This window comes from Melozone crissalis, unplaced genomic scaffold (genome assembly GCF_028551555.1).
Source record: "Melozone crissalis strain CALT ecotype California unplaced genomic scaffold, PUWL_Pcris_2 ptg000042l_1, whole genome shotgun sequence".
In the NCBI taxonomy this organism is placed as follows: domain Eukaryota; kingdom Metazoa; phylum Chordata; class Aves; order Passeriformes; family Passerellidae; genus Melozone; species Melozone crissalis.
In genome coordinates this window covers 53,093,649-53,117,436 of record NW_026535820.1, presented here as the reverse complement: position 1 = coordinate 53,117,436, position 23,788 = coordinate 53,093,649, and the positions used below count along the sequence as shown (strand labels likewise).

At 39.5% G+C, this 23,788-nt stretch overlaps 1 protein-coding gene across 1 annotated transcript; it reads left to right on the top strand.

Annotated features, from left to right (window-relative positions):
* Positions 1-346: 346 nt before the first annotated feature.
* KDSR (3-ketodihydrosphingosine reductase) lies at positions 347-23,470 on the top strand. Its single transcript, XM_054285079.1, has 10 exons — positions 347-484; positions 7,476-7,565; positions 8,656-8,712; positions 13,540-13,605; positions 13,753-13,848; positions 14,804-14,995; positions 16,707-16,790; positions 19,134-19,217; positions 20,969-21,070; positions 21,426-23,470. Exons 1-10 carry the CDS (start codon positions 377-379, stop codon positions 21,543-21,545), a joined length of 999 nt encoding a protein of 332 aa, XP_054141054.1. The 5' UTR covers positions 347-376; the 3' UTR covers positions 21,546-23,470.
* The last annotated feature ends 318 nt before the right edge of the window (positions 23,471-23,788 follow it).

Below are 23,788 nucleotides of genomic sequence, written 5' to 3'. Positions count from 1 at the left end.
CTTCCCGCCGCCCTTTGCCTCCGTCCCTGACCCCGGCAGCGCCGCGGGCCCCAATCCTCGGGCCCGGCCCCGCCGCGCCGCCAACCCGCGCGCGCCCGCCCCCCGCCCGCCGGCCAATGGCGGCGCGGGCCCGCGCCCCGCCCCGGCAGCCAATAGAGCGGCGGAGCGGCCGGGCCCGGCCCCTCCTCCCGCGGCCGCCTCCTCCGCGCCGCGCTCGCTCCCGCTCCCGCCGCGGCAGCGCCGTCCCTGCCGGTCCCGCCGCGGCACGGGCAGCGGACGGGCGGCCCCGCGACCCCCGCGCCGCAGCGCCCGCCCGAGGGGCTCGGCCCCCCGCCCGCCCGCCCGCTGCCCCTCCTCCGCCGGCGCAGCCCAAGCCATGCTGCTCCTGGCCGCCGCCTTCATCGTGGCCTTCGTCCTCCTCCTCTACATGGTGTCGCCGCTTATCAGCCCCAAGTCGCTGAAGCTGCCCGGCGCGCATGTCGTGGTGAGTGCGGCGCCCCTCGGGAAGGGCACGGGCGGGGGTCCGCGGTCGCCGTCCCGCTCCGCCGCGGCAGGAGGCTGCGGGCGGGCGCTGCCGCTCGGCCTGGGCGCCGGGGGAGGCGGCGGGATGGCTCCCGAGCCGCCCGCCCTGCGCCGGGAAAGGGAAGGAACGAGGGAAGGAGGCCGCTGTCTCCGAGGTGGGGGTGCAGGATGGGGACAATGCCCCGCTGGCAGCCGGGGCTCTGGGCACGGGAATCCCGTGGCAGGTGCGGGGAAGGCGCTCGGCGGGGAAGGGAGGTTTGGGGACGCCCGGAGTGGGGCTGGCGGCCGGGCAGCGCCAGCCTTGGGTGCCCGCGGCTCCGAGAGGAAGCGTGGAAAGCTGGCGGTGGCACCCCGAGCTACCAAAACACCGGGAGCCACAAGTCCCGGGTGATAAGGAAATGACCTGTCCCGATGGCTCTGACAACCGCTGCGTGTCCCGGTTGGCTTAAGGCGATGGTCTGAGTCACCATCTTCCAATCTCAGCGCTGGCTTTTTGAGACATTCCTTTTGTATTCTCCAAAGACACCGGTTACCTCGAGTTTTCTTTTCTTTTAGCATCTCCCAGGGTAATGACGTGGTGTGTGTACACACACATAAACCAAAGTCCAAATCTGTTATCTCCTTGGTCTAAAAAACCAAGTCAGGTATGAGGAAATGGAAAAACCAATACAAAGGAAGTGGTCAGATGGCACTTGGGCGCCCTTTCATCTTTAAGCACATTGATATGGATGTCTGTGGGCAATATTTTGACAAGATGGTAGGAAGAAGTCTTTGGAAGAGCATACTGTTGAAAGAGTCCATAAGTAGTACATCGCTGGAAGTTATATGAATATGTGGCTTGGGAAGAGGGGGACGGAAGAAAGGGGAATACCACCCGTTTGCTTTTGGAGGCATTGCAAAATAGTGAATTTGGGCACATGACAGCAAATGAGTTAAGCGATTCAAAAGATTCAGGGTCCTTGAATCACCTTTCTTAGTTTATCTCCAAATCTCCAGGGTATGTTTTGTGTAGAGAAGCTGCAGCTTACTGTTTGTTTAAATTTACTGTAAGTGAGTAGTTTTGTTTTGGTTTTTTTCATTATTATCTTTTGGAGTTCCTCTTTGGAGGATGGAGGTGTCCCCAGAATGATTAAGATGTTTCCGAGTTGCAACAGTGCTCTGCAGTTGCTTTATGCAGTAGGTGTTAACTTGGGTGCTGTAACTGGCTTTACAGCATCATATTCTGTGAGGTGTGTTCAAGGTTGCATTAAGGTTCTTGGGTTATGGCTCTTTTCCTGTAGGAGTAATGATTATTAAGGCAAAGGTGAAGGAGACTTACACACTTTTGTGACTTCTGTGAAGAAATAGAATAGCAAACAAAAAGTGAAATGGATTTTGCTTGGTTGGTTTTGTTTATTTATATATGCAATGATTACATGGAGTTTTGTTGGTTCTGTGTAGTGATTAAACTCTTTAAAAGTAACTGTGCTCGCTCTTCCAATCAGAAGGATTCATTAAAACAAATTCACATTAAAAATGATGAGACTGTTCTTGTTGGAGAAGCCTTCCTGTAACCATTGCCGCTAATTAGCAGTTTTTGCTCAATTTAGTACTAGTAGAAGTCTGAAAAACAGTATTCCTGCAAGTCCTGTAAAATTAGGAGTTCAACTGGAAAACTGACTATATGAATGTATTGATGATGAAAAATCTTACAGAAGGGCTGTAAGATATATCCAACTTGATGATACAAATACAAATCTGCAGGCAAACAGTTTTATTGACGTCACCGCTTGTAGAACTGCTTGCTTTATTTTGACTTCAGTTATGCTCCTAAAGTGCTTATGCAAACGAATGAAATATGGAACAGTTGGATTGAAGGTCACTAGTTCTTAGATGTGTAGATGCTGTTAATAATACTGCACACTTGTACTTGTGGATTTCAGATTCACTAATGTCACGTGTAAGGAAAAGTATGGGATGATGGTAATGTAAATCAGAAATACTATTCAAGAAGACTTCCCATGTTGTGTGTGTAAAGTGAATTCTTTAATCGCATGGTGGGAGTGAGCAGTCTCTGCTACTGAAATGACTGAGAGACTTCATGAAAATATTTAAGGACCATAACATTATGTAAGGGTTTCTTTGAAGTCTTCTCACTGAAAAAGATCAAAATCTGTTTAAGTATCAGGCCTCAGTTAAATGCACTGTTGACATAAATAAAAGAATGACCTGCAAATTGTGTATATAGCTGGCTGAGCCCTTTCAACAGGGTGAGTGATTGTCATTGCACACTATAATTTTTCAAAATATGCCTGGATAAATTGCTTTACTGAAGCAGAAAAAGACAGTCTTCCCTAGAAACATTTCTTTCTACGGATCTGTTCAAAGTGCAGTGAAATCTGTTGCATTTCGGAAGGAAGGTCATTAGGCAATTTCAGAGGCTATTATATACCAGTTATTGAATTTTCAACTTAAGTCAGCATTCTTTTCACTTTTAATCCTTCAGAAAAATGATTTCTTTTTACTCCTAGCAGTTATGGTTAGGAGATGTCTGAGTTATGGCTGAATAACTTACTCTGGCTGCCATTTGGGATAGGAATTTGAAGCAGAAAACTTGAGGCTTTTTCCTTTGTCCTTTCCCACAGTCATTTGCGCGTTTGCGTGACAGAAGCCCTTGCTGTGTTAGACAAGATGTGGTTTCTGGAAAAATCATAGAATTATAAGAGCCCTTTTTTCTTAGAAAAGGAGTGCTATTCAGAGTGAGAGTCTAGAGAACTCCAGATTACTCATCGTCTAATCTTGTGGGTTCCTCACCCCATTCCCCCCGCCACCCCCATCCTTATTTGCTATGTATTTTCTTTACCCCGGCTAGCACCATTAAATGATAAGGGCTTTCTCTGCTCTTAAATTGGCTCAGGCATAAGGTTTAACTTATTTTAAATAAAATGCTTCTTAGATGCTTAATACTTTTTAACTTCTTGCGTGACTAGAGAAGCATTCTCAAAGAAAGGGTGTAAAAGTTATTTTTGTGCTGTAGCGATGCGGCTTCATGTGCTGAACTTCTTTGTGCTTTGGGATTCAGAAGGCAGTTTAATACATTTCTTATCTTGCCATTGGCTTTGTCTCCTTTGGCCTCAGGCTACAAACTAGTACATGTCATGGATTCTGTGAGAATAAGCTAGTATTTTGGTAGCTGGCTGTAACAGTAGACGGGAGTATGAAAATAGGCTAAGGCAGTCACCACTGCTGCATTTGCATCGAGCTCACTCAGACCACATTTAATTGTCCTTTGTCAGGGGTGTTACACCTGCTCTCTACACATGTTCTCTCTTCAGTTTCTCTACAAAAGTTCTTGAGTGATGTTTAAAAACTCCATGCTGAAATATGAACGGTGTTCTTCTCCCCTTGTTTCAGCCTTAATCTTTCTAAAATCAAGTTGAATTTCTGAGAAGAGCCCAAACCCCTGAGTTTGCATTCAGTGTTATGAATGCAGTTATCCAAGTTCGGAATAGCGATGGCAGGAAATGGAAAGATGTGACCTGCTTGGGACTGTCTTCCATTCAGTTTGACAAGGGCCCTTTTAATGTAGGTGCAGTTCAGGATGATGGTGCCAAACTCTCCTGCAGGTGGGTCGTCTCTAGTCCAGTAATTTCCCCACTTCTGTGCAGAACCCAGCCTGGTGACTGTGGTCAGCTGTCAGGAGGGCCCATCTTGGTGTCTCAGCACCGTCGTCGTTCCTGTGCTGGGAGCGATAAGATCTGTGGTTTGGACGCATCCCAGTGCTTCGGCAAGAGGTCATTTCGAGCCTAGTCAGACATGCTAACCACTTAGAGCCGCTCAAAGGCACGTTCCATTTCAGTAGCACCTTCTATCAGAGCACTGTCCCAAAGCATGAAGCCAGCTTGCATCCAGTTCTCAGTGAAAGTTACTATGTTCTATTGGAGATGCCATATCAAGTCTTGATCATTCCTGATGACAGTTCAGTTAATTTGGATTTGGACTGTCTCATCAAATGAAATGAATTTCCAATATCTCAAATTTGAAGATCTAATAAATCAATTCTCTGTACCTCACACCACTGTTTCCACTTATAAGGGGGAAATAAATCCTGTGACACTTAAAAATTGAACTCTGTTATCAGGGATCATAGCTCAACAAGTTGTAGCCAAGTACTTTTTGGCATACGTATTTTGGTACCTCTTATTTTTAAGCATGGAAACAGCTCAGTAACACTGCTCAAGTGTTGCATACTGAATATCTGAATTAATGCTAAGGTTTAATTGTGCCTTCTTGTCAAAATACTAATCTGTGATTGAGTTGCAGTGGCCACATTTTTATTTTTGGTCACTTTTCTGAGGCTGGGTTACAGTAAAATTTGAAAATGGGATCGGTGGCAATTCAAATGTCTGCAATTAACAAAATGCAGTAACAGTGTAGAACCATTAGCCACAAGGGTAAGTAATTGTAATAATGTTGTCTTTAGCAGAGTAGCTGTGTGCTCTTTTGTTACTTCTGAGCATGTTAGGAACTTACATACCTAACAGACCTCATGGATTTGCTTAGGTTAGCTTCATTATAGCACAAAGCAAACTTTTCACTGGTGTTGGAGATTTTATTTTTTGCTATTACAGTAGCACTCATGGTGAATGCTCCTTTAAAGATGTATTAGTAACAACCTCCCACGTGCTTGTTGCAACCTCCCACCTAAATGCTAAAGCTCCCAGCTAATTGATATTGCACTTTATCATCAACCAATCTGATATGAGCTCTGTTCTTGGGTGTGACTGTAAATAAAAACTTCCTTTTTCTGTTCCTTGCATGACTTATGACATTATCTTTCTGAAGTGAATGTTAGCGCTGTTTGACAAGCTGGAGGCTTGATGCCAATACCTTCACCTGCAGAGAATTCCTCAAGCACTGATGTAGTTGACCCATTCCTGATAGTCACCAGTTTGTGCTGGTAGTAGTCAGCTGTCTCACCAAAAATTGGAATTGGAGCAGTCTTCCATGCCCATTGATTAGTGCTGGTGTACCTGCTGCTGATCTGTGGAAGCATCTCACGTACTGTGGATCTGAGGTCTGCCTGAATGTATCAAACTATTTTAACCTTTTCAGCAATGTATTGAAATATTGCAATCTATTTTAAGAATTTCAGTGTATTTGTTTCTTCTGTCCCTAATGAATCATTAAATTAATTCTGTGGTTCTGCTGAAGTGACAAATCAATAATTGACACTCTCACTCTTGTGGATTTATTTACTCTGAAAGCTGTCGTTGTTGTTTCGTAATACTGCAGACAGGGTTTTGTATTTCTTGGAGTTACCCTCAAAGGTTTGGGTACTGAGAAGCTGATCTTGCAGAGTCAGTCAGAAGTTAATCTGAAGCAGTTCTCTCTAGTAACAGAGGAAGCCTAAAGTGCTGAAATTAGTCTTTGTGAGTGCTACGCCCATTCTTGGCCCATTTTCGGCTCAAGATGAGCCAGTCAGAAACTGTGGATTGTGTCGAAAATCTTTGCTGGGATTATTTTATTTGCACTAAGCTGTTTTTGAAGGCTAGTGGTAAAATACTCAAATGAAAGAAGAGTTTAGTGACTCATGGGAATGTACTTCTGACTCTTCTGACTTTACTGCCTCTGGGAGTGGAAAGAATTTTGAGGATAATGCGTTTCTGAAAACAAAACTGAGACATTACCTAATGAGAAGACAACACAAGGCTTTTGATAGGATGTGTAGTTAGAGATTGGGATCTTTGCTGGTACACTAATTAGCTCAATGCCTCCATTTTCTTAAAATGGAGGAGGTAGCCTTTCACTGGAGTCTTTGGAAAGGTTTTGATGAAGAGCAAAAGATGATGATTTCCAAAGAAATCTGAATTTCATCTTCTTCCAAACTCATTTAATCAATGTGTTTTTCTTTAAAATAACTGCTTCTAGGTATTTTGGTACAATATTTTCTCAGTATGAGTTTTAATATGCTGTTTAAGGAAAATTCTAATAACTTGGGTACATAAGGAAGATACCAGTGTCCTAGAACCAACAGCATTTGCAGACTGAGACTGATCCAAGTCGCCTAAAGATCAGGCAGACATTTTTATTTTAGTCAAAAAGAGAGGTCAGGATTGTCATCTACATCTTGTTTCACAGGCAGTTCATAAATAGGTTTATTGAGGGTAGTGAGAGAAGGTGGTAAGGTGACTTTCAGCTGTGTGTTGGTATGATTTGTCAGGGTACACTCCTGCAGCATATGATGCAGGACTGTAGCCATCAACCTGTGTTTGTCTAATATTAATGAAATATTAACTTCCTGTTTGCATATAAGACTATCCAGATGGTACAACTTGGAGGAAGAAGAAAAAGTTATCAAAGTTTAGGTGTTGGCATCCCCAGTAAACTGAAATAGCAGGATGGAATGGGGACAGTTCAAGTTTCTGACTGGGGGACTGAAAAATACACTACAAGGGGCAAATTGTTGAATTAATGGGATTTTTCCCTTAATAGGAAAGAAAGTGTTTTTTGTTTATGTTTGCATGATGACATCTTCAGAAAACAATCTGCAATCGCTGATTTTACAAGTAATTTCTACTGTGGCCAGGTCTGAGGGGACAGTATGTAATCGCAATGTCATGGCATTCATAGCGATTTCAGACTTTTAACAAGATGCTTTTAGAAGTAGCCTATGGAACATGTGAGAGCGCCCACATGGCAGTGGTCTAAGTGTGCCTGACAACAGAAATGACCAAAAACTGAGGTAAAACTGGTTTTAAGGTAGAAACAAAGGCTCATTGATCTGTTCAGATCTTATGTTTCATTCATACTCCATAAGTAAGCTAACTTCAGTGCGTCTCCTGTATTTCTGTCTCATTGGGTGATATTTTAACCTCAGTATGTTTTTGGAATTTTCATGTGATTTGACTCATACATATGTGAGAAGGGATGAGAATAGTGGACTAACACTGGTATTTTCAAACAACTTTCAGGTAACTGGAGGCTCCAGTGGAATTGGAAAATGCATTGCTATTGAATGCTATAAGCAAGGTGCTTTCATAACACTGATTGCAAGGGATGAGGTAAGTGTATGTGTAATTTTACTGGCTAAACTGTTCACAAAATCTGTATAGATGGGGAATAATTTTGGAATAGATGATTATTCATACTACTTCAGTGTATATTTTAAGGGGACCCTAAGCATTCCAAATTAATTCATTTGAATAGCAGAGGTGGCTGCCTTTTTAAGAAGCATAGCCCAACATGGAATTTGTGATTAGCTTGATTTAAAACTTCACCAGTGCTGTTGCTTTTGTTATTGGTATTTGTTATATCATTGTCTAGATTTGTGCCAGAGCACAAAATCAGGAAAACCCCTATACTGGTTAAAACTGTGGAATTTCCCTACAGAAAGTGACATGTGGGAGTTTAATCTTCTCTAAAATTCACAGAATGTACTGATGTCTAATCAGCATATTGTCATATTTTTTACTAGTGAAAAACTCTTCATAAGCTTTGAAAGGAAAAGCATTACTTTGTTGTTTTTTTTGTTCTTGTTTTTTAACTAAGAGGTATTCAGAATTTAATTGGAAATACTCTGTTTTCATAACAGGCTGTTGTTTTATTTGTTGCAAAATCCTAATTATTCTGGAAATCAACACATTTAATTTTTGGGGGGCCCTCAATCCCAGCTGATTTGATAATTTCCTTACACTTGAGAACTTACTTTACATAACCTTGAATGTAGCCAGAGTTAAGAGAATTTTTCTTGAAAGGATTATTACACTTTGAATTTACCGGATTTTTGGGATTTGATTATTTCATGCCAGTGATTATTCTGCAGGAAGGTTTATGTAATATCACATAAAATTAAAATAGAGCCAAAATAAAGGAGAAGAATCAATACCTACAGTTTCAGGTGCTCTCTGTAGCATGAAACAAAAGCATTAAATCTATGGAAGTCATTGGTGGCTTTAGAACACAAAGTGAAAAACAGAGAAGTGAGTTCTTGATAAATGTCATGTTTTCATGTCTTTGTAAGTCTTCAAAATGACAGTAAAATGTTCTCAACTATTTGAGGATAACTTTGGGGGGCTTTAGGGCTTAAGCCATATTGCAGTACTGAGGGCTGCTCTCAGAACTATGTTTCAGTTGTCTCTGTGTCCATTTCAGAACAAGCTGTTGCAGACCAAGAAGGAAATAGAAAAGTACTCTGTTAATGACAAGCAGGTAAGGTCACTGCCAAGAGGGGCTGTTGTGTGTTTTGTTTAAGACAGTGACTACAACACAGTTCACTGGTCCTGTATTTAAAGCAAAGCTGTTTGACAAAACTGAGTGAGGACTCAGTATTTGGATTCAGGAATACCACTCTGTTTACATGAGATGTTTTGAACTCTTGCTATATTTGATGTTGCCTAGTTAGTGCATTAGCCTGCTTTTCTTAGAAAAAGATGTCTTCATCTGTAGGTGTAGGATGCGTTTTTGGAGAGCTGCAATTTACTGTCACTTCATAAGCATTTTATTCTTTCAACTGAACTGGAAGAACAAATATTTTTTTTTCCTCAAATACCATGTTTTTTACAATTCATAAATACAGCATGTGTCTTGGAAAAGAAGTTTAGTTGCTTGTTCCCAGGTTTATTTCACTAGGTCATCCTTTTGTTCCTTTTCCTGACTGATTCCTGTACCAGTTACACAAGGTAAATTTGTGAAGTTCAGAGACTTCTAAACATAGAAGCTGCTTTGCTGCATAGATAATGCACTTGTGCATGAGGGCAATAGTTTAGAGCTTGCAGAAGTACTAACTTGGAATTGCTAAGCTTGCTGTGTTCAAAACATGCAAACTTGAGGTGAAATAGTAAAATAATTTTTTCTTACTACTAATAATGAAGGGGAGAGGGGAAATAGTACTGAAACTGTTAACATCTTTGATTTCTTGTGTTCCAGAACTTTGTTATCGTAAAAGTAAATTAGTAACTAAGTTCCTTTCATGATCACAAATAAATGCAATTCAGTTGTCCATAATTTTTATGGGCCCTCAGTCCCAGCTGATTTGATAATTTACTTATACTTGAGAACTTACTTTAAAGAATTGAATTGATAAACTAGATATTCTGTTGAAAAGAAGCAATGAAAAAAGCTGCATATTTGCTGGCACAAATGTTAGTATAGTAGCTGAAAATTATACAAAATTTTTAATGCCTCCATTTATAAGATAAGATAGACGCTTCCTTATATTTTTATCAAATGGCTCAAGCTGGTTTGGTTTTTTTTCTGTGCATGCTGCCTTACTCAGATCAACTTTGTTTGAAAATCTAAGCTATTTGAGGTGAGGAGAAGCTGCATTCTGTCCATTAAAAAAAATCCTGATAACCATTTTCTTTTAGCTGCTCTAGCAGTTTCCCAAGCTTAGCATTACAGTTAATCCCTTGTCAAACACTTTGTCAGGATGTTCTTGTTAAAATCTGTCCTAGCTTGATAGATGCTGACTTCTAAAAAGACTATTATTTGGTGCATGTACCTAGGAGTTTCAGTGAAAATCTCCAAAAGCACCTTCAAGGCTGAGCAAGCTCCAGTGTGGAGTGACTAGGACTTTTTTTGCAGAAGCAGTTTCAGGCTTGCAGCCAGGTTAAGCATTTGGCAGCAGAGGTGGTGGGCAGGCTGGCTCCTCTGTAGCTGCTGGGTTCTGGACGTGGTCTCAGGGAAGCCTGATTGATCTGAATGGAAAGAACAGAACTGGAGAAAGCAGGGAGTCTGGGGCAGAGCTGGCACTGGAACAACAGATCAAAAGCTGTAAAGTGACAGTAGATGAACAGAGGAGCTGTACAAAAGGATTACTGAAAGGCTGTAGAGAAAGGTGATGCCTGGTGTAAGTAACATACATTGACTGTAACCTTTAGTAGATCACAGAATCGTGGAATGGTTTGAGCTGGAAGGCACCCTAAAGATTGTCTAGTTCCAATTCTCCTGCTCTTGGCAGGGACACTTTCCATCAGACCAAATTGCTCAGAGCCCTATCCAACCTGGTCTGGAACACTTCCAGGGATGAGGAATCCACAGCTTCTCTAGGCAACCTGTACCAGTGCCTCCCAGTAAAGAATTCCTACCTAGTATCTAATCTAAACCTACTGTCTTTCAGTTTACAGCCATTTCCCCTTGTCCTATCATTACATGCCCCTCTTCTGCTTTCTTGTAGGCCCCCTTTAGATGCTGAAAGGCAGCTGAAAGGTTTGCCTGAAGCCTTTTCCATGCTGCACACCCCCTCTCTCAGCCTGTCTTCATAAGAGGGGTGCTCCAGCCCTCTGGTCATTTCTGTGGCCTCCAACAGGTCCATGTGCTTCCTGGGGCCTCAGAGCTGGATGCAGGGTTGCAGGTGGGGTGTCACCAGAGCAGAGGGGCAGAATCCCCTCCTTGCCCTGCTGCCCACACTGCTTTGGATGCAGCCCAGGACAGGTTTGGCTTTCTGGGCTGTGAGTGCCCATGGCTGGGTCATGTCCAGCCCCTCATCCACCAGCACCCCCAAGTTCCTCTCCCCAGGGCTGCTCTCAATCAGTTCCTCTCCCAGCCTGCATCAATGGAGGGGGAGGATTGCCCCAGTCCAGGTGCAATACCTGTACCTGGTCTTGTTGAACTTCATGAAATTCCCAAGAGCCCACTTCTCAAGCTTGTCCAGGTTCCTGTGGATGGCATCCTGTCCTTTGTGTGTGTCAGTTGCACCACCAAGCTTGGTCACCTGCAAGCTTCCTGCAGATCTCATTGTCTGTGTCCTTGAAGACACTGAGTGGTCCCATATCAAGAGGCAGAGATCCTCAGAAAAGATTACTGTTTTTTGAGCATGTACTGTCACTGTTCAGCTCTTGGATACATACTTGAAACCAAGCTGCATTGACAACCAGAGTCTGGCCAGTATGTTCCTTTAATGTTTCATGTTTGCCTGTGATTTAGAGTGCTGATGGTGCAGCCTCTCTGGATGTAGGTGTGTACTGCAACAAAATCCTTACCCTTAGAGTTTTTTTCCACTATTTTTTAAAATCCTTTTTCTAATCTAGAATATTCTCAGTTACTTTACTGGGGATTGAGTTGATCTTCTATTGGGAAAGGCATTATTAATGATCCAACATCATGCAATATTTAGAACAAAATGTGATGAGCAGGGCTGGGCATAAGACTGCTTCTGGTGTCCTAGACGTGGATCTATGGTCCATATTTTGGAGTAAAGGTAATTAGTATATGGCAGCAGAAAGAATGTATAATAATAGAAGCCAAGAGGTGAATTGTGCAACATGATAGTAGTCAGTAAAAGCTGTGGTAGTTCCCGAGTGTGTTGTTCACAGTGTAACTAATCTATGCAATCTGTGAAATTAACAAATTGCTCCAATTTCTGTAGAGAACTGTGATTTACTTCATCCCCTCACTGATCTTGGCAAAGACGTCCAAGTGATAATTCAGTGTTGCTTGCATTCAGCTGCTATTTTGTTCTTAAACTTATGAAAAGGATAAATGTTTCCAAAATGCAATAAATGCCTTAAGGGGATTCCTGCCAATAACTTGTGCCACAAGTTTACTCTGCTGTCCAACTACACACAGTGCTGGGAGGCAGGAATAGCCAACCTGCTGTACAGGAATGGCAGGCAGATGCTGTTTATGCATCTAAGAGGTGTCACAGTCTGACCAGGGGCAGGACTGACGAATGACTGGCTGCCAAAGCAGTTAGTTACACTGTGGTGAGCCTTTTTGTGTGTGTGTGTGTGTGTTTGCCCACATGCTCCATGATAATTGGTCATGAGCATACTTTTTAGAAACTACTAATGACTTTGTTTTATTTTATCTCTGACCTTTAAATTAATTTGAGCAAAGTAACAGGATAGAAGCTGGAACAAGAATACAGGAGTCCCTCCTGTTATTGCAATAGGAGATGACTTTTCAGTTCAAGATGAGGAATTGCCCCAGAGCTCTGTTGATGGCTTAGCAGAGAGAGTAGAGCTTATTTGTCAGTACATGGTGTTTGCAGCAGTCACAGTTTGGAAGTGGTAACCCAAGAGAAGCAGTGCTTTCTTTGGCCAGAAGTTCATTTGAAGGTGTTTGAAAACCTAGATTCTGAGACCATCTTGCTGAAAGTAGTCAGTAACTTTGAAGGAAAACAGGGCCTAACTTGCTGCAAAAAAACCATATCACTATCACTTCTTTTCCTTCATCCTGCCTGCCCACCCCTCCCTTCTGCTTCTTTCTTCCCTGGTTATTTTAATTTTTCTATATCTTTCAAACTAAACCCCTTAATGTCTGATTTTTCAGACAAGATGTAAATATGTACACATGCCTTCACTTTTTTAGATATTTATGACACTGTGCAATGAGTCAGTTTCTCCTAGAATTTTTATTTTCATTTTGTCCTTGAGATGTCCCAATTAAATATTACGCAACTAGGTTTACTACTCTTCTTTAAAAAAAGTCATGAAATATGGAGGTAGTGTGCATTGCAAGTACTAAAATGAGAGGGTTTTTAACACTTGCTTCCTAAATTTTGGAAAAGATTTTTTTTTTGCAGTGCTGGTGCTGCCATTTTAGGGTAACACTGCAACAATGCCTTGCTATGTGGTGGAAAAAACCAATTTTTTCTATAAAGATGAGCCTAAGCCATGCAGATGGTTTGTGTTATGTTTAGCTGATGAAAGTTAAACATATTGCTGGGGAATTTTGATTGTCTTAGTTAAAATAGCTTTTACTAAACTTCATGTAAATAACTCTGTCAGTAGTGTTTCTTAGTACAGTAAATTAGAAATTATACTTTGCACATGAGTCACTGCTTTGAAGATCATGAAGTGCTTATTTGTTCTTAATGTAATCTTTATTATACTAGAACCTGTGTGTGAGGGGGAGGAGCTTGGAGGTAGCAGAAACTGCTTTCTCCAGTGTGTAAGAAGTGCAGAATATCTTGTCAAAAAGACTTTTTTTGTGGAAAAGATATGGCATTGGGCTTGTTTCATTTTGAAAGGCTTTAAGTCAACAATTACTAGACTTAGTGTGTTGTGAAAATGTGCTTTCGCTTTTCTTTTCTAGGTTGTACTCTGTATTTCTGTTGATGTATCTAAAGACTATGAACAAGTAGAAAATGTTCTAAAACAGGTGAGAAAATAACTGATTCACCTACATGTCTTGAGAAGCCTATCTCTGTGTGTTGTATTTCTGTTGGAAATAGTTTCTTATTTGTATGGTGATATAGGAAGGCTTTTTCCTCGTAAAGAGTATCTTAACCTCTGTCCTCTTTTCCAGGCTCAGGAGAAGTTGGGGCCAGTTGACATGCTCGTAAACTGTGCAGGAACATCAGTTACAGGCAAATTTGAGGATATTGAAGTGAATTCTTTTGAAGTGAGTTAGCATACTTTATTTTATCATAAGATGATTTCTTATTTAACCATTCTAACAATTAGATTGTATTCCTGTGTCTGCAGACTTGAACAGTGCTACACTTGACTTGTGCTAGCTGTTAGAATCTCTTCAGATTTGCAAAGGTTGTCTCTAACTTCTCTCCTAATGATTTCATATAGTTTCACTTTTTTCTCGTGAAGATTTTTCAAAAATATTTTTAACCTGTTTAAGAAAAATCAGCTGTTATCAGTGTTCAGTTCTGAGATGCACATATTGTTTCAGCTTGAGAAGCTGCTGCTCTGATGAAAAGACAAAAAAGCCACCCTAAAACACCTGTATTTTGGTTACTTTTTGCCCACAGCCCTCAGGCCTCCATTCATCTACAGACAATGCTGAATCATCTGAAAATACTAAATGGGCATAATTTTATAATAATTTTGAATCATCCATTTTATTGCTTGTATAGGCTATCAGTTGTGTTTTATGTCTTGTAGAAAATGAAATTAAAGACTTCCCTCTATCCTGGCAAAGAATAAAATTTCTGAAACGTGTAGATACATAGCATTTTTCCTGTTTCCTGTTTTAGAAAGCTCTTTAAACTTTCAGTATGTTTTCATGCATCATGCATAAATGGATTGCTTCCTGGAGGCTGTTCAGGTTAGATTTTCCCTGAAATATTATTCTTTCTCCTTCAAGGCCATATGGTCCACAGTATTATCAGTATCCTGGATGCTGTTAAGACTTACAGGATTTCTTTTGGCTTGGAGTGCGATTTTTAGCTATAAAACAGTTTATGAAGCTGTAGAATCGAAAACAGTTGTTTCTTTTGCCAGAACAGATCTGGTGAACTTGATTGTTAAAGCAGACTGAAGTAGGGTGTTTTCCATAAATAAGACCAAACAGCTGGCTGAAGAATTCTGGCTCTGAGGCTCCAATATTGGTGTTGTTTGTACAGAGATTAATGGCAGTGAATTACCTGGGCAGTGTTTACCCAAGCCGAGCAGTAATCACTACCATGAAGGAGCGCAGAATGGGAAGGATTGTCTTTGTGTCGTCTCAGGCTGGCCAGCTAGGCCTGTTTGGATATACAGCTTATTCTCCCACCAAGTTTGCTCTTCGAGGGTTGGCTGAAGCCCTGCAAATGGAGGTATGTGTGCAATGGTTTTAAATAATTTTGGTTATAAACAATTTTGTTTTAACTCTCCTGTTTAGCACAGGGCATTTTCATTCAAACGGACTGGGGGGGTTTGTGTTGTGCAGCATTGCTAATATCTGTGTGTTATTTGCCCTCATTTGGCAGCAGTACAACCTTACTGCTCTGCATGGGTTGTAGAAACTAACCTGATTTCAGTTGCATAAGAGGGAATAGATTGAATCTGTTCCTAAAACTGAGTATGACCACATGTGCAGACATTTTTTTCATCTTTTATTTTAATTAAAAGGACTAGATTTTTAAGACTCTTGATTAAAAGCCTTCTTCATGGTTCTAAGTGCAAAATGGTATTGAAGATATCACATGGATGCATGAGATAGCCAGTTTGTTTGTGTCCATGGTAAGTGATATGTGAACCATATGAAACTGTAAAACTCCTAAGCTAGAATTTGAGGATTGTCCACTAAAACAAAAATTGGGTTTGCGGTTACTCACCCTTCTATATTTTCATATATATGAGCTTTTTATCCTGCAGTGATCTAAGCTTGTGTTTAAGACCAAAACCAGACGCTATTTTCATTTTTCAATGGAACAAGGTGGGTAAATACACTGTAGTAAGAGAGATAAAACTGATTTGAAAATTACTTTTGTCATTTTCCTGTCAAGAATGTGTATATGAGTAATTATGTGTTTATATGTGAAATGCCTTTGTCTAGTTCCAGACCCTTACATAGTCCCTGTCATATGCCTTGATCAGGATAAGAATGTGGGGTAAAACTGCCTCTAATCACTTCTGGTCTGCCAGATAGAACAGTGTGAATGCAGGGTCTTTCTTCAGACTGGTGGCAGATACTTTTCTGGAGACTGAATTATTCAAGACTAAAAATAGGGTGTTTATGGGCGTCTGGTGTGGTATTTCAGGAAGTACGTTCAATATAGAATGTTTCATAATAGAAATAAAAATGCTCGGTGTTTTACAACATTTTGCTTCATCGTAGCCCTCTGGATATTTTCATTAATTTTTTATTTTAGTTGTATTGTGGTACAGATTTGCATTGTAGCAGTTTGAATAGGATTGCACTAAGTAATGTAATTCTGTGACACATACATACAAATACATAAATAAATACAATCCTTGATCTAAGACCTTCCATTTTCCCTCACATTTTCCAATTATTTGTTGTCTCCTTAGACTTTGACCTCTTGCAAGTTTATACCGTGGGTTGGAAAGCCTTGAGACTTGAGTATACCTCTTAAAGATAACAAATTTGAATTTTACTTTTTTGTTGGTTTTTTTTCCTCAGTGAAAGCCTTTTTGGCCTTGTGTTTATAAATGTTGGGTACTGGTATTTGACAGTGGTTTAGTCTTCTTTTAGAAATTGAAATTGGTAAAATTATAGATCTAAACTACTTTAATATTCTTCCTAGGTGTCTTGAAAACCACCAAGATTCATCAAATAATTTGCAAAGTTTTTTAGGGAATTTTATTAGAAAAAGCACCACAATCACCTTTTTAAAATCTTTGCTGTTTTGTTTCTCAGTTGACAAAGCTGCAAGTCCTGAAATTGCTGAGTACTTAACCCTAGAAGCAATCTGAGTTGTTGCTTGCGGAACCTATTAATTACAAGAGAAATTGATGAAATTATAAGGGACATGTAAAAGCTGTCAGTATTAAGGTAACACTTAATGCTTTTGTAAAACACAGGTAAAACCGTACAATGTCTACGTAACGGTGGCCTACCCTCCAGATACTGATACTCCTGGCTTTGCAGAAGAAAGTAAAACAAAGGTAAATTGTCCTTCAATTTTTGAAATCAGTGTTTTTAAATCATAATAAGATTTTAAGAAGTACTCTTAAACACTTCGATTTTACCAGTATTTAACTATGCAGAGGTATATAGGTTGCAGGATAATTTTGTGTAGTTTCTTGTTCTGAGGCTTTAATACTTGCCTTTAAGATCTGAAACATTGCAGAGTATTCCTGCATGCAATCAGAATATTGCTGTGGGGTGGTAAACGCTAAAATCACTGTTTGTTTTGATATTAAAGCTTAATTAACCAAAAATAAAATTGCTGTTTTGCATCTTTGATAATGTGTGGCTGTTGTGATAGATGTGACAGATGGGAGCAAACCTCAGTTCCTTCAGTGGAGCCTGCAACCAGATCAAATTGTATGAATGCATGTAATGACCCAGTTCAGCAATGGCTGTTCTCTAGTATTGCAGTAGAAAGGAAACTCTCTGGCACTGTGTTCATAGTGGAAATGACAGTATTGCTTTTCAGAAGGATGTGTCAGCAGCAGGAGGCCTTTTTCATTTGGATTACCTTAAAAGTGAAAGTTTTGACCTTTAGTCACTTCTTGTTATTTGCCATGTCCATACATGTGAAGTATAATTCCAAAAATCACATTCAGGCCCCCTGTTCAGACTACAGCATCAGGTAACCAGAAAAAAGATCTCTTTATTTTTTATTTGCATACTGTGAGCTAGAAATCTGCTATCTAAGGGTATCATCTTTTCAACATGCAGCATCACGTACAGTTGGAAATTGAGTTTGAATTCCATTTTGTCTTTCACCCTTTGAATAGGAATCAGCAGGGATTGTATAACACAATTCTTACTTCATCATTTCTTGATACAGATATTCTGTATTAAATGTGCACTCCCACACATCCGCATAAAGTGCCAGAATTAGACATCTGCAGATACTTGTATAGCTTGCATATTCTCTAGGATTTTTAGCCTATTTCAGGGCACCAGCAGGCACCAGGAGAATGTACTGTTCATCTAAGATTTCTCTTTGAAAGAGATTGAGAGAGATTTATCTTATTTGTCAAAAAAGTCTGTTTTCTCTTTTAGAAGAGAATTATGCTTTGTTTTAGCCTACATGACCTCTTTGGATGACTTGCTCTTAGCATGATAGCGTACCTTAAATCTCTGCAATATTGCATTGCTCTGACATTTCAGATACTCATTTATTGTTGCATTTATTTAATACTACTGAAATAATATTAGTATTTAATACTAATTAGATCATATGCCTCTATCTTGCATCTCCTTATTTTTCTCTGTGATTATTTAATGTAGTGAAAGAAAATGTCAGGAGCTAGGATATAGCTTTCCTGTGTTTATTCAGTAAGCTTTTTTTTTTTTTTTGAGGTAGCTGCCTCACAAATGACAGCCATGCCTTGGCCAGCTGAGTAGCCAGATCAAGCATTTAATGGCTGATTTCTGCCTGCCTTGTTCCCAACATGTCATTAACTTTAGCTGTCACTCCTGAACAGCTGCTATTTTTTCCCCAGATCTAGAGTATTTGAATTACTCTTGATATCCCTGTAGCTCATTCAGATTCGTTTGATACTGGCCAATCAGCTCAAAAGTAAATGAGGGGCTGTGAAATGGAGATCTGATGACATGAGCCATATCACTGTAGGAATGCATGTAAAAAGTTTTTGTATGTGATTTGTGCTGGCAAAGGCACTGATGTGCCCCTGGCCACGCTTAAAATACACATAGTAAAAAAAATAAAATTCAGTGAGCTTGGTCAGTGAAATCAAAACTCATAATTCTACAACTATTGGGAAATAGGCCCTTTTCTATGAAATTTAATTACTGTAGTACTTTGAATTGATGATAAGAAAGCTGTAGTTGCTCAACTTTTCCCTAGAAGTGCTTTTAAAAAAAATAATAATCCCAGAATTAAACTAATCCCAGTATTACAGTAGGCCTGAAAAAAAAAAGCAAGCTGTTTTATAGGATCTTAAAACATTTCAGGCCCACCTTATGCTTAATTTCTGGCAAAAAATGTTAATGAACAAGTGTAAGTATTGAGGAAAAATAGTTAAAGTGTTGTGATAGCTTCTACTGAAAATAAAATACTTGTGGAAAAAACCTCATTTTCATGGTAGTAATAAAGTATATACAAAAAAGTACTACTCAAAAAAGTTGTCATTTCCCTTTGTAAAATTAGACTGTTATTTATGAACATGCTTATACCTGTGTTTAAATGGGTGTTTTAGGTGACACTTGCTAGCAGCAATGTCATCTGGGACAGAAGACTCAAAATTTGACCTTCATGTTTTTCTCTTCTGTGTGTTGTTAGTCAAACTTAAACTGGTGTTTTTCTATTAAAGCCCTTAGAGACGAAGCTGATTTCTGAAACCTCATCTGTTTGCCAAGCAGAACAAGTTGCCAGAGTTATAGTGAAAGATGCCATAGTAAGTAAATTGTGTTTTTGAGCATGTTCTGTGGTGAGGAGACTGGGACTGAGACTGTAAGATAATGGCTAAGCTAAATGCAAAAGCAATTAACACAAAACAGTTCTCTTAGGGTAGTTTGAACAAGAGCTGTTTTCTTTATTCCTTCTTTTGCCACTGTGCCTACAAACGATTTTATACAATCTCTCAGAAGTAAAAGGTTTCTGAAGTTGTACACAGACAGATTAAAATGATGCATCAGTATGATGCAATGTCTCAAAGATGGATTATGACTGACTTGAAAGCACTAAACTATTGACTTTTTATGTATCAAATACCATTTGTCTAACCTCAAAAGCTTGTTGTACTCTTATTTTTCTTGAAGATGAGCTCATATAAAACTAATTTTACAATAAAGGAAGGCAGTTGACCTTTTTTGGTTTTTAATATCTGAAGTATGTGATTTGAGTGATTAAAATACATTAAATGCTGTTCTTAGTGTATTGCCTTTCTGAGGATTTTTTTTTTTCAATGTTTTGTGCTAGGGAATTCCTGCATGCTTAATAAAGCACCTCAGAATAGAAGCAAACATGAAATTTCATGATCATAAAGCACACCCATTGAATCCTAAAATCTGCAATTACTTTGCAGTTCCAAATACTCTTGATCTTCAACATGGTTTACATCTACAGCAGGTGTTCAGTTGTGAGGTTTTTACAGTGTTTTCACAGATACAGCACATGAACACAAAATTATGTCTGATTTTGTTTTTAAAGCAAGTACTACCTCAACAGAGTGTTCTTGTCTGGTGATTGAGGAAAATTAATCTCCTCTCTCATCTTAAGCATCTGATATATTTATACCATACTTCCTACACTTGGGGTCGTAAATTAGTTCAGACATGGTCTTTATGCACTCTGGCCATCAGCAGAGAGACTGAAATAGAAACAAGAAGGTGTTTGTTTACTCTCAGTTGTGCATTGGGAAATAATCAGATCTAATAACCTCTACTACTTTGCATAGATTTATCCCTAACCCTGAATCAGGAACTCCACCTTTTCCTTTCACTTCCACATTCCACAGACTTAGTCCCACAATGTTTGAGAAAGTTGTCTGGCATAAAGTCAAATGAAAACAAATGAGAGGAGCCTGGGAGTAAGAGCTGTAGAACTGCAATTTTACTGTAAAGTAATTAAAGTTGTTTGGTTGTTTGGGGTTTCTTCCTGGTATCTTCCCCCTTTTCTCTGCTCTGAATTGCTTAGCAAGCTGCGTCTTGCAGTTAAAAATCCTTGATGTAGGTGAAAGAGAACCTGCTACCAAGCGTTTGAAATACACCCCCTTGCAAATCTCATGTGCTAAGCAAGCTAATTTTAACAAAAGGCAAGCTGTAGTTGTCATACAATTACAGTAGTGGTTGGTGATCTGATAGAGTTAGGGTATCTTATTTTCCATAGAAGTAAGCATGCCTCAAGAAGAAATTTACAGCCTTTATATCTTGTAAAAATCTGCAGTAATTTAGCACACTCTCTCTTAAGAGAAGTTAGCTTCCTTTTCCATTTTGAAATGAATGCCTTTTGGAATGTTGCTGTATAGCCCAAAATATTTTGGAGTATTTTGCTTCTTAATTGTGGCAATATTTTTTTACAATAAAATATTTGATGTTAGTGATATCAGTTATCTGTGTCCATCAAGAGTAGCTGTTGAAATAAGACACATCATGATTGGCCACAACTGGGAAAATTACTTTTTGTTTTCTTAATCCTTCCATCCAGCAAGGGAACTTCAACAGCTCAGTTGGATCAGATGGTTACATGCTGTCAATATTGACAAGTGGGATGTCACCAGTCACTTCTATTACTGAAGGTCTTCAGCAGGTAGGATTTGGGAAGTACCTGTTGTCATAATTTCTCATAGTTCAAAATAATTTCAGAATGTAGAACATGATGCAGAAATGGATTATCTTTTCATCAAATGGCTGTTAATGCTGTGGCAATTGGGTTTAGGATACTGCAGTAGTTTTTTCAAGCTGAAGCAGCAAGTTGGTGACTGAGCTCAGAGTATACACTGCTACTCAGTCCTGAACTGTTACATAGTTAGCTTGATAAGTTTGTTTTCTGAAGATTATATAACATGCCTGCCTAGAAATTGGTTTTTAAAAAAAATTTATGACTCAATAAGGTGCAATCTGGGATCCAAAATGAATTGAAAGCTGTTTCTCTCTGTTTCCAGGTTGTTTGCATGGGCATTTTTCGCATCATTGGCCTATTTTACCTAGGAAGTTTTGACAGCATAGTTCGTCGCTGCATGATGCAAAGGGAAAAATCTGAAAGTGCAGATAAAACTGAGTAATCTTTACTGTGAGTGGAAAGAAGAATGTCAAGCAGTCCTGGACAGCTTGCTGCTTAAGTGGGACTCAGTTTTGTTCCTGAAGGATATAGGCTGGAAGTACTTGCATGTGTGACAGAGGAGTCCCCTCAAAAGCTATGAAAGAAAAAACAAAAGTACAAATCCAGAAAATGCCAAACTATGCAAAAGTGTGAATGAGGATTAGATACCTTTTTTTTTTGGTGATTTGAGTTGGAAAGAATTTGGAGAGCGCGTAAGTGATCTGCAGAGTAGAATTTGAGAATGGACAATGTGCGGTAATTCTGGACAAATACTTAAGTTTTCTCACTTTGGTGCTTATGGATGAAATAAGTACCATGACAGACTGGGCTGAAGTAGATTGAGGTCCCCTGAACAAGCTGGTACCTTTTGCTAACGTTTTGGGACTGCTTTTGATTTAGAATGTTAACTTTTCCTTTGGCCAATCTACAGATCCTTCTGTCAATGACAGCTTTCCTTATTCTGTCCAACATACAACTGGAAACCTGAAGATCACAAATACATTTGTATGATCCAAGCTTTCTCAGTGTGGGAGTAATTAAAAAGTATGGTTTAATATGTGCATACTTTCTAAAGGGAGATGAAGAACCCGTTCCCACAGAGGAATGCTAGGAAATGTGGTCGGGTCTGTAGCTCTTCTGGCCTTTGAAGTTTGTTGTGAACAACAACAAAAAAAATCAAACCAGTATCAAGTGCGTCAGTTATAACTCAGCATTTTAAGCCATTGAAACAATGTAGAATTTTTACAGAGACCTAATCTGCCAGTTTTTGCTCTGGAAAGGGAAGTGGCTTAATGCTACTGTTATGCACATTAATTTCAAAGCTGCAAAGGATGAGCCAAACCAGTGGTTGATGATGGAATCAATTGTAATTAAAATGCCGGGCTCTTCCAGTAGCAGGAATGTAGCTTTTCAGGGCAGAGGGGTCAGCAGGGGGGAGAGGTGTGTGTCAGAATGGCCTTCCACACTGCATTTTATCACTGCACGGAAAAGCTTTCACATGAGAAATTACATCAAATACTCTCCTTATATGACCCACTTCTAATTTGTCTCATTTACATTATCTGAAACAAGGCTGCTCAATAACTGCTTCAGAATATACAGAACACAGTGGTTGTTTCTAATAAATCTCGTTTAACACTGAAAAAGCTTGATGCATAACAATGATGTTTTAAGGGTGCACTATGTATACAGTTTATTTAATGGACCACAATAGTATAAGTGCCTTGTGAGCTGCTTTTTTTTTCAAAAGCTGCATATTTTGTATTTGTTAGCACTGCTGTGTTTTCAATGCCATATTTCCATTTTCATTCAGTACTCTGAATCTAAAATTATGTGTAAAACCGGGCACTTTCACTTCTATGACAGTAATGTTTAACAACCAAAATAGGCAAAATTGATTGCTTCTGTTAAGAGATTCTCTATATCTATTTAAGAAGATGTATTCAATTAAACTGAGATAAAAATTAATAAGTGGTTAACTGGAAAACCTTAGAATGTAATTTATTGAGGCTGGTTTTTTTCCCTCTCTGAATTAGGTTGATCACTTTTCAAATTTCCTTCACATAGACTAAACTTGCTTTAATACCTGGTTATAAACATTTTTTTGGAGAGGATCACACTGGTGCTCTCATTTTAAGTGGTGAAAATTCATTAGATTGCAAATGTTGAGGCGCTGTTGAATTCTTCACCAAGTCTGTGTTTTAGGTCCTGCCTCTTGATTTTGTTTAGATATGTGAAGTTGTGCATGCCTATAATATAATACTAATTTTGAGAATATAGTGTATTCCTGCATTTTTAAACAGCTTGGCTTCAGTGCAAAGAAATCCAGTGTGCATTTGTATTTCCTGTGCTGCTTAATGTGAGTGACATAAAGGAGCATTTATTATACATCCATTGTCAACATTGCTGTGTTTCTTAAAGCAACATAACAATGCTATTCACAGAATCATGGAATGGTCTGGGTTGGAAGAGACCTTAAAGATCATCTCATTCCAACCCCCCTGCCATCAGCAGGGACACCTTCTACTAAACCAGATTGCTCAAAGCTCCATCCAGCCTGGCCTTGGAACACTTCTTCAGACCCTGTGATCTATGTTATTCTGATTTTGATGCAGATCAAATATTCTTTTGACCACCTGGAAAAGATACCAAAAAAGGTGAATGGGTTGTGTTGTAGTTTGAAAGAAATGCTTATGCATGTGACTT

Bases quoted from the DNA above. Each gene is read 5' to 3' on its own strand.
- KDSR (XM_054285079.1), top strand. From the start codon at position 377: ATGCTGCTCCTGGCCGCCGCCTTCATCGTGGCCTTCGTCCTCCTCCTC. The intron at 8,713-13,539 runs GTAAGGTCACTG...TTTCTTTTCTAG, and splicing joins ACTCTGTTAATGACAAGCAG to GTTGTACTCTGTATTTCTGT. The intron at 13,849-14,803 runs GTGAGTTAGCAT...TTGTTTGTACAG, and splicing joins TTGAAGTGAATTCTTTTGAA to AGATTAATGGCAGTGAATTA.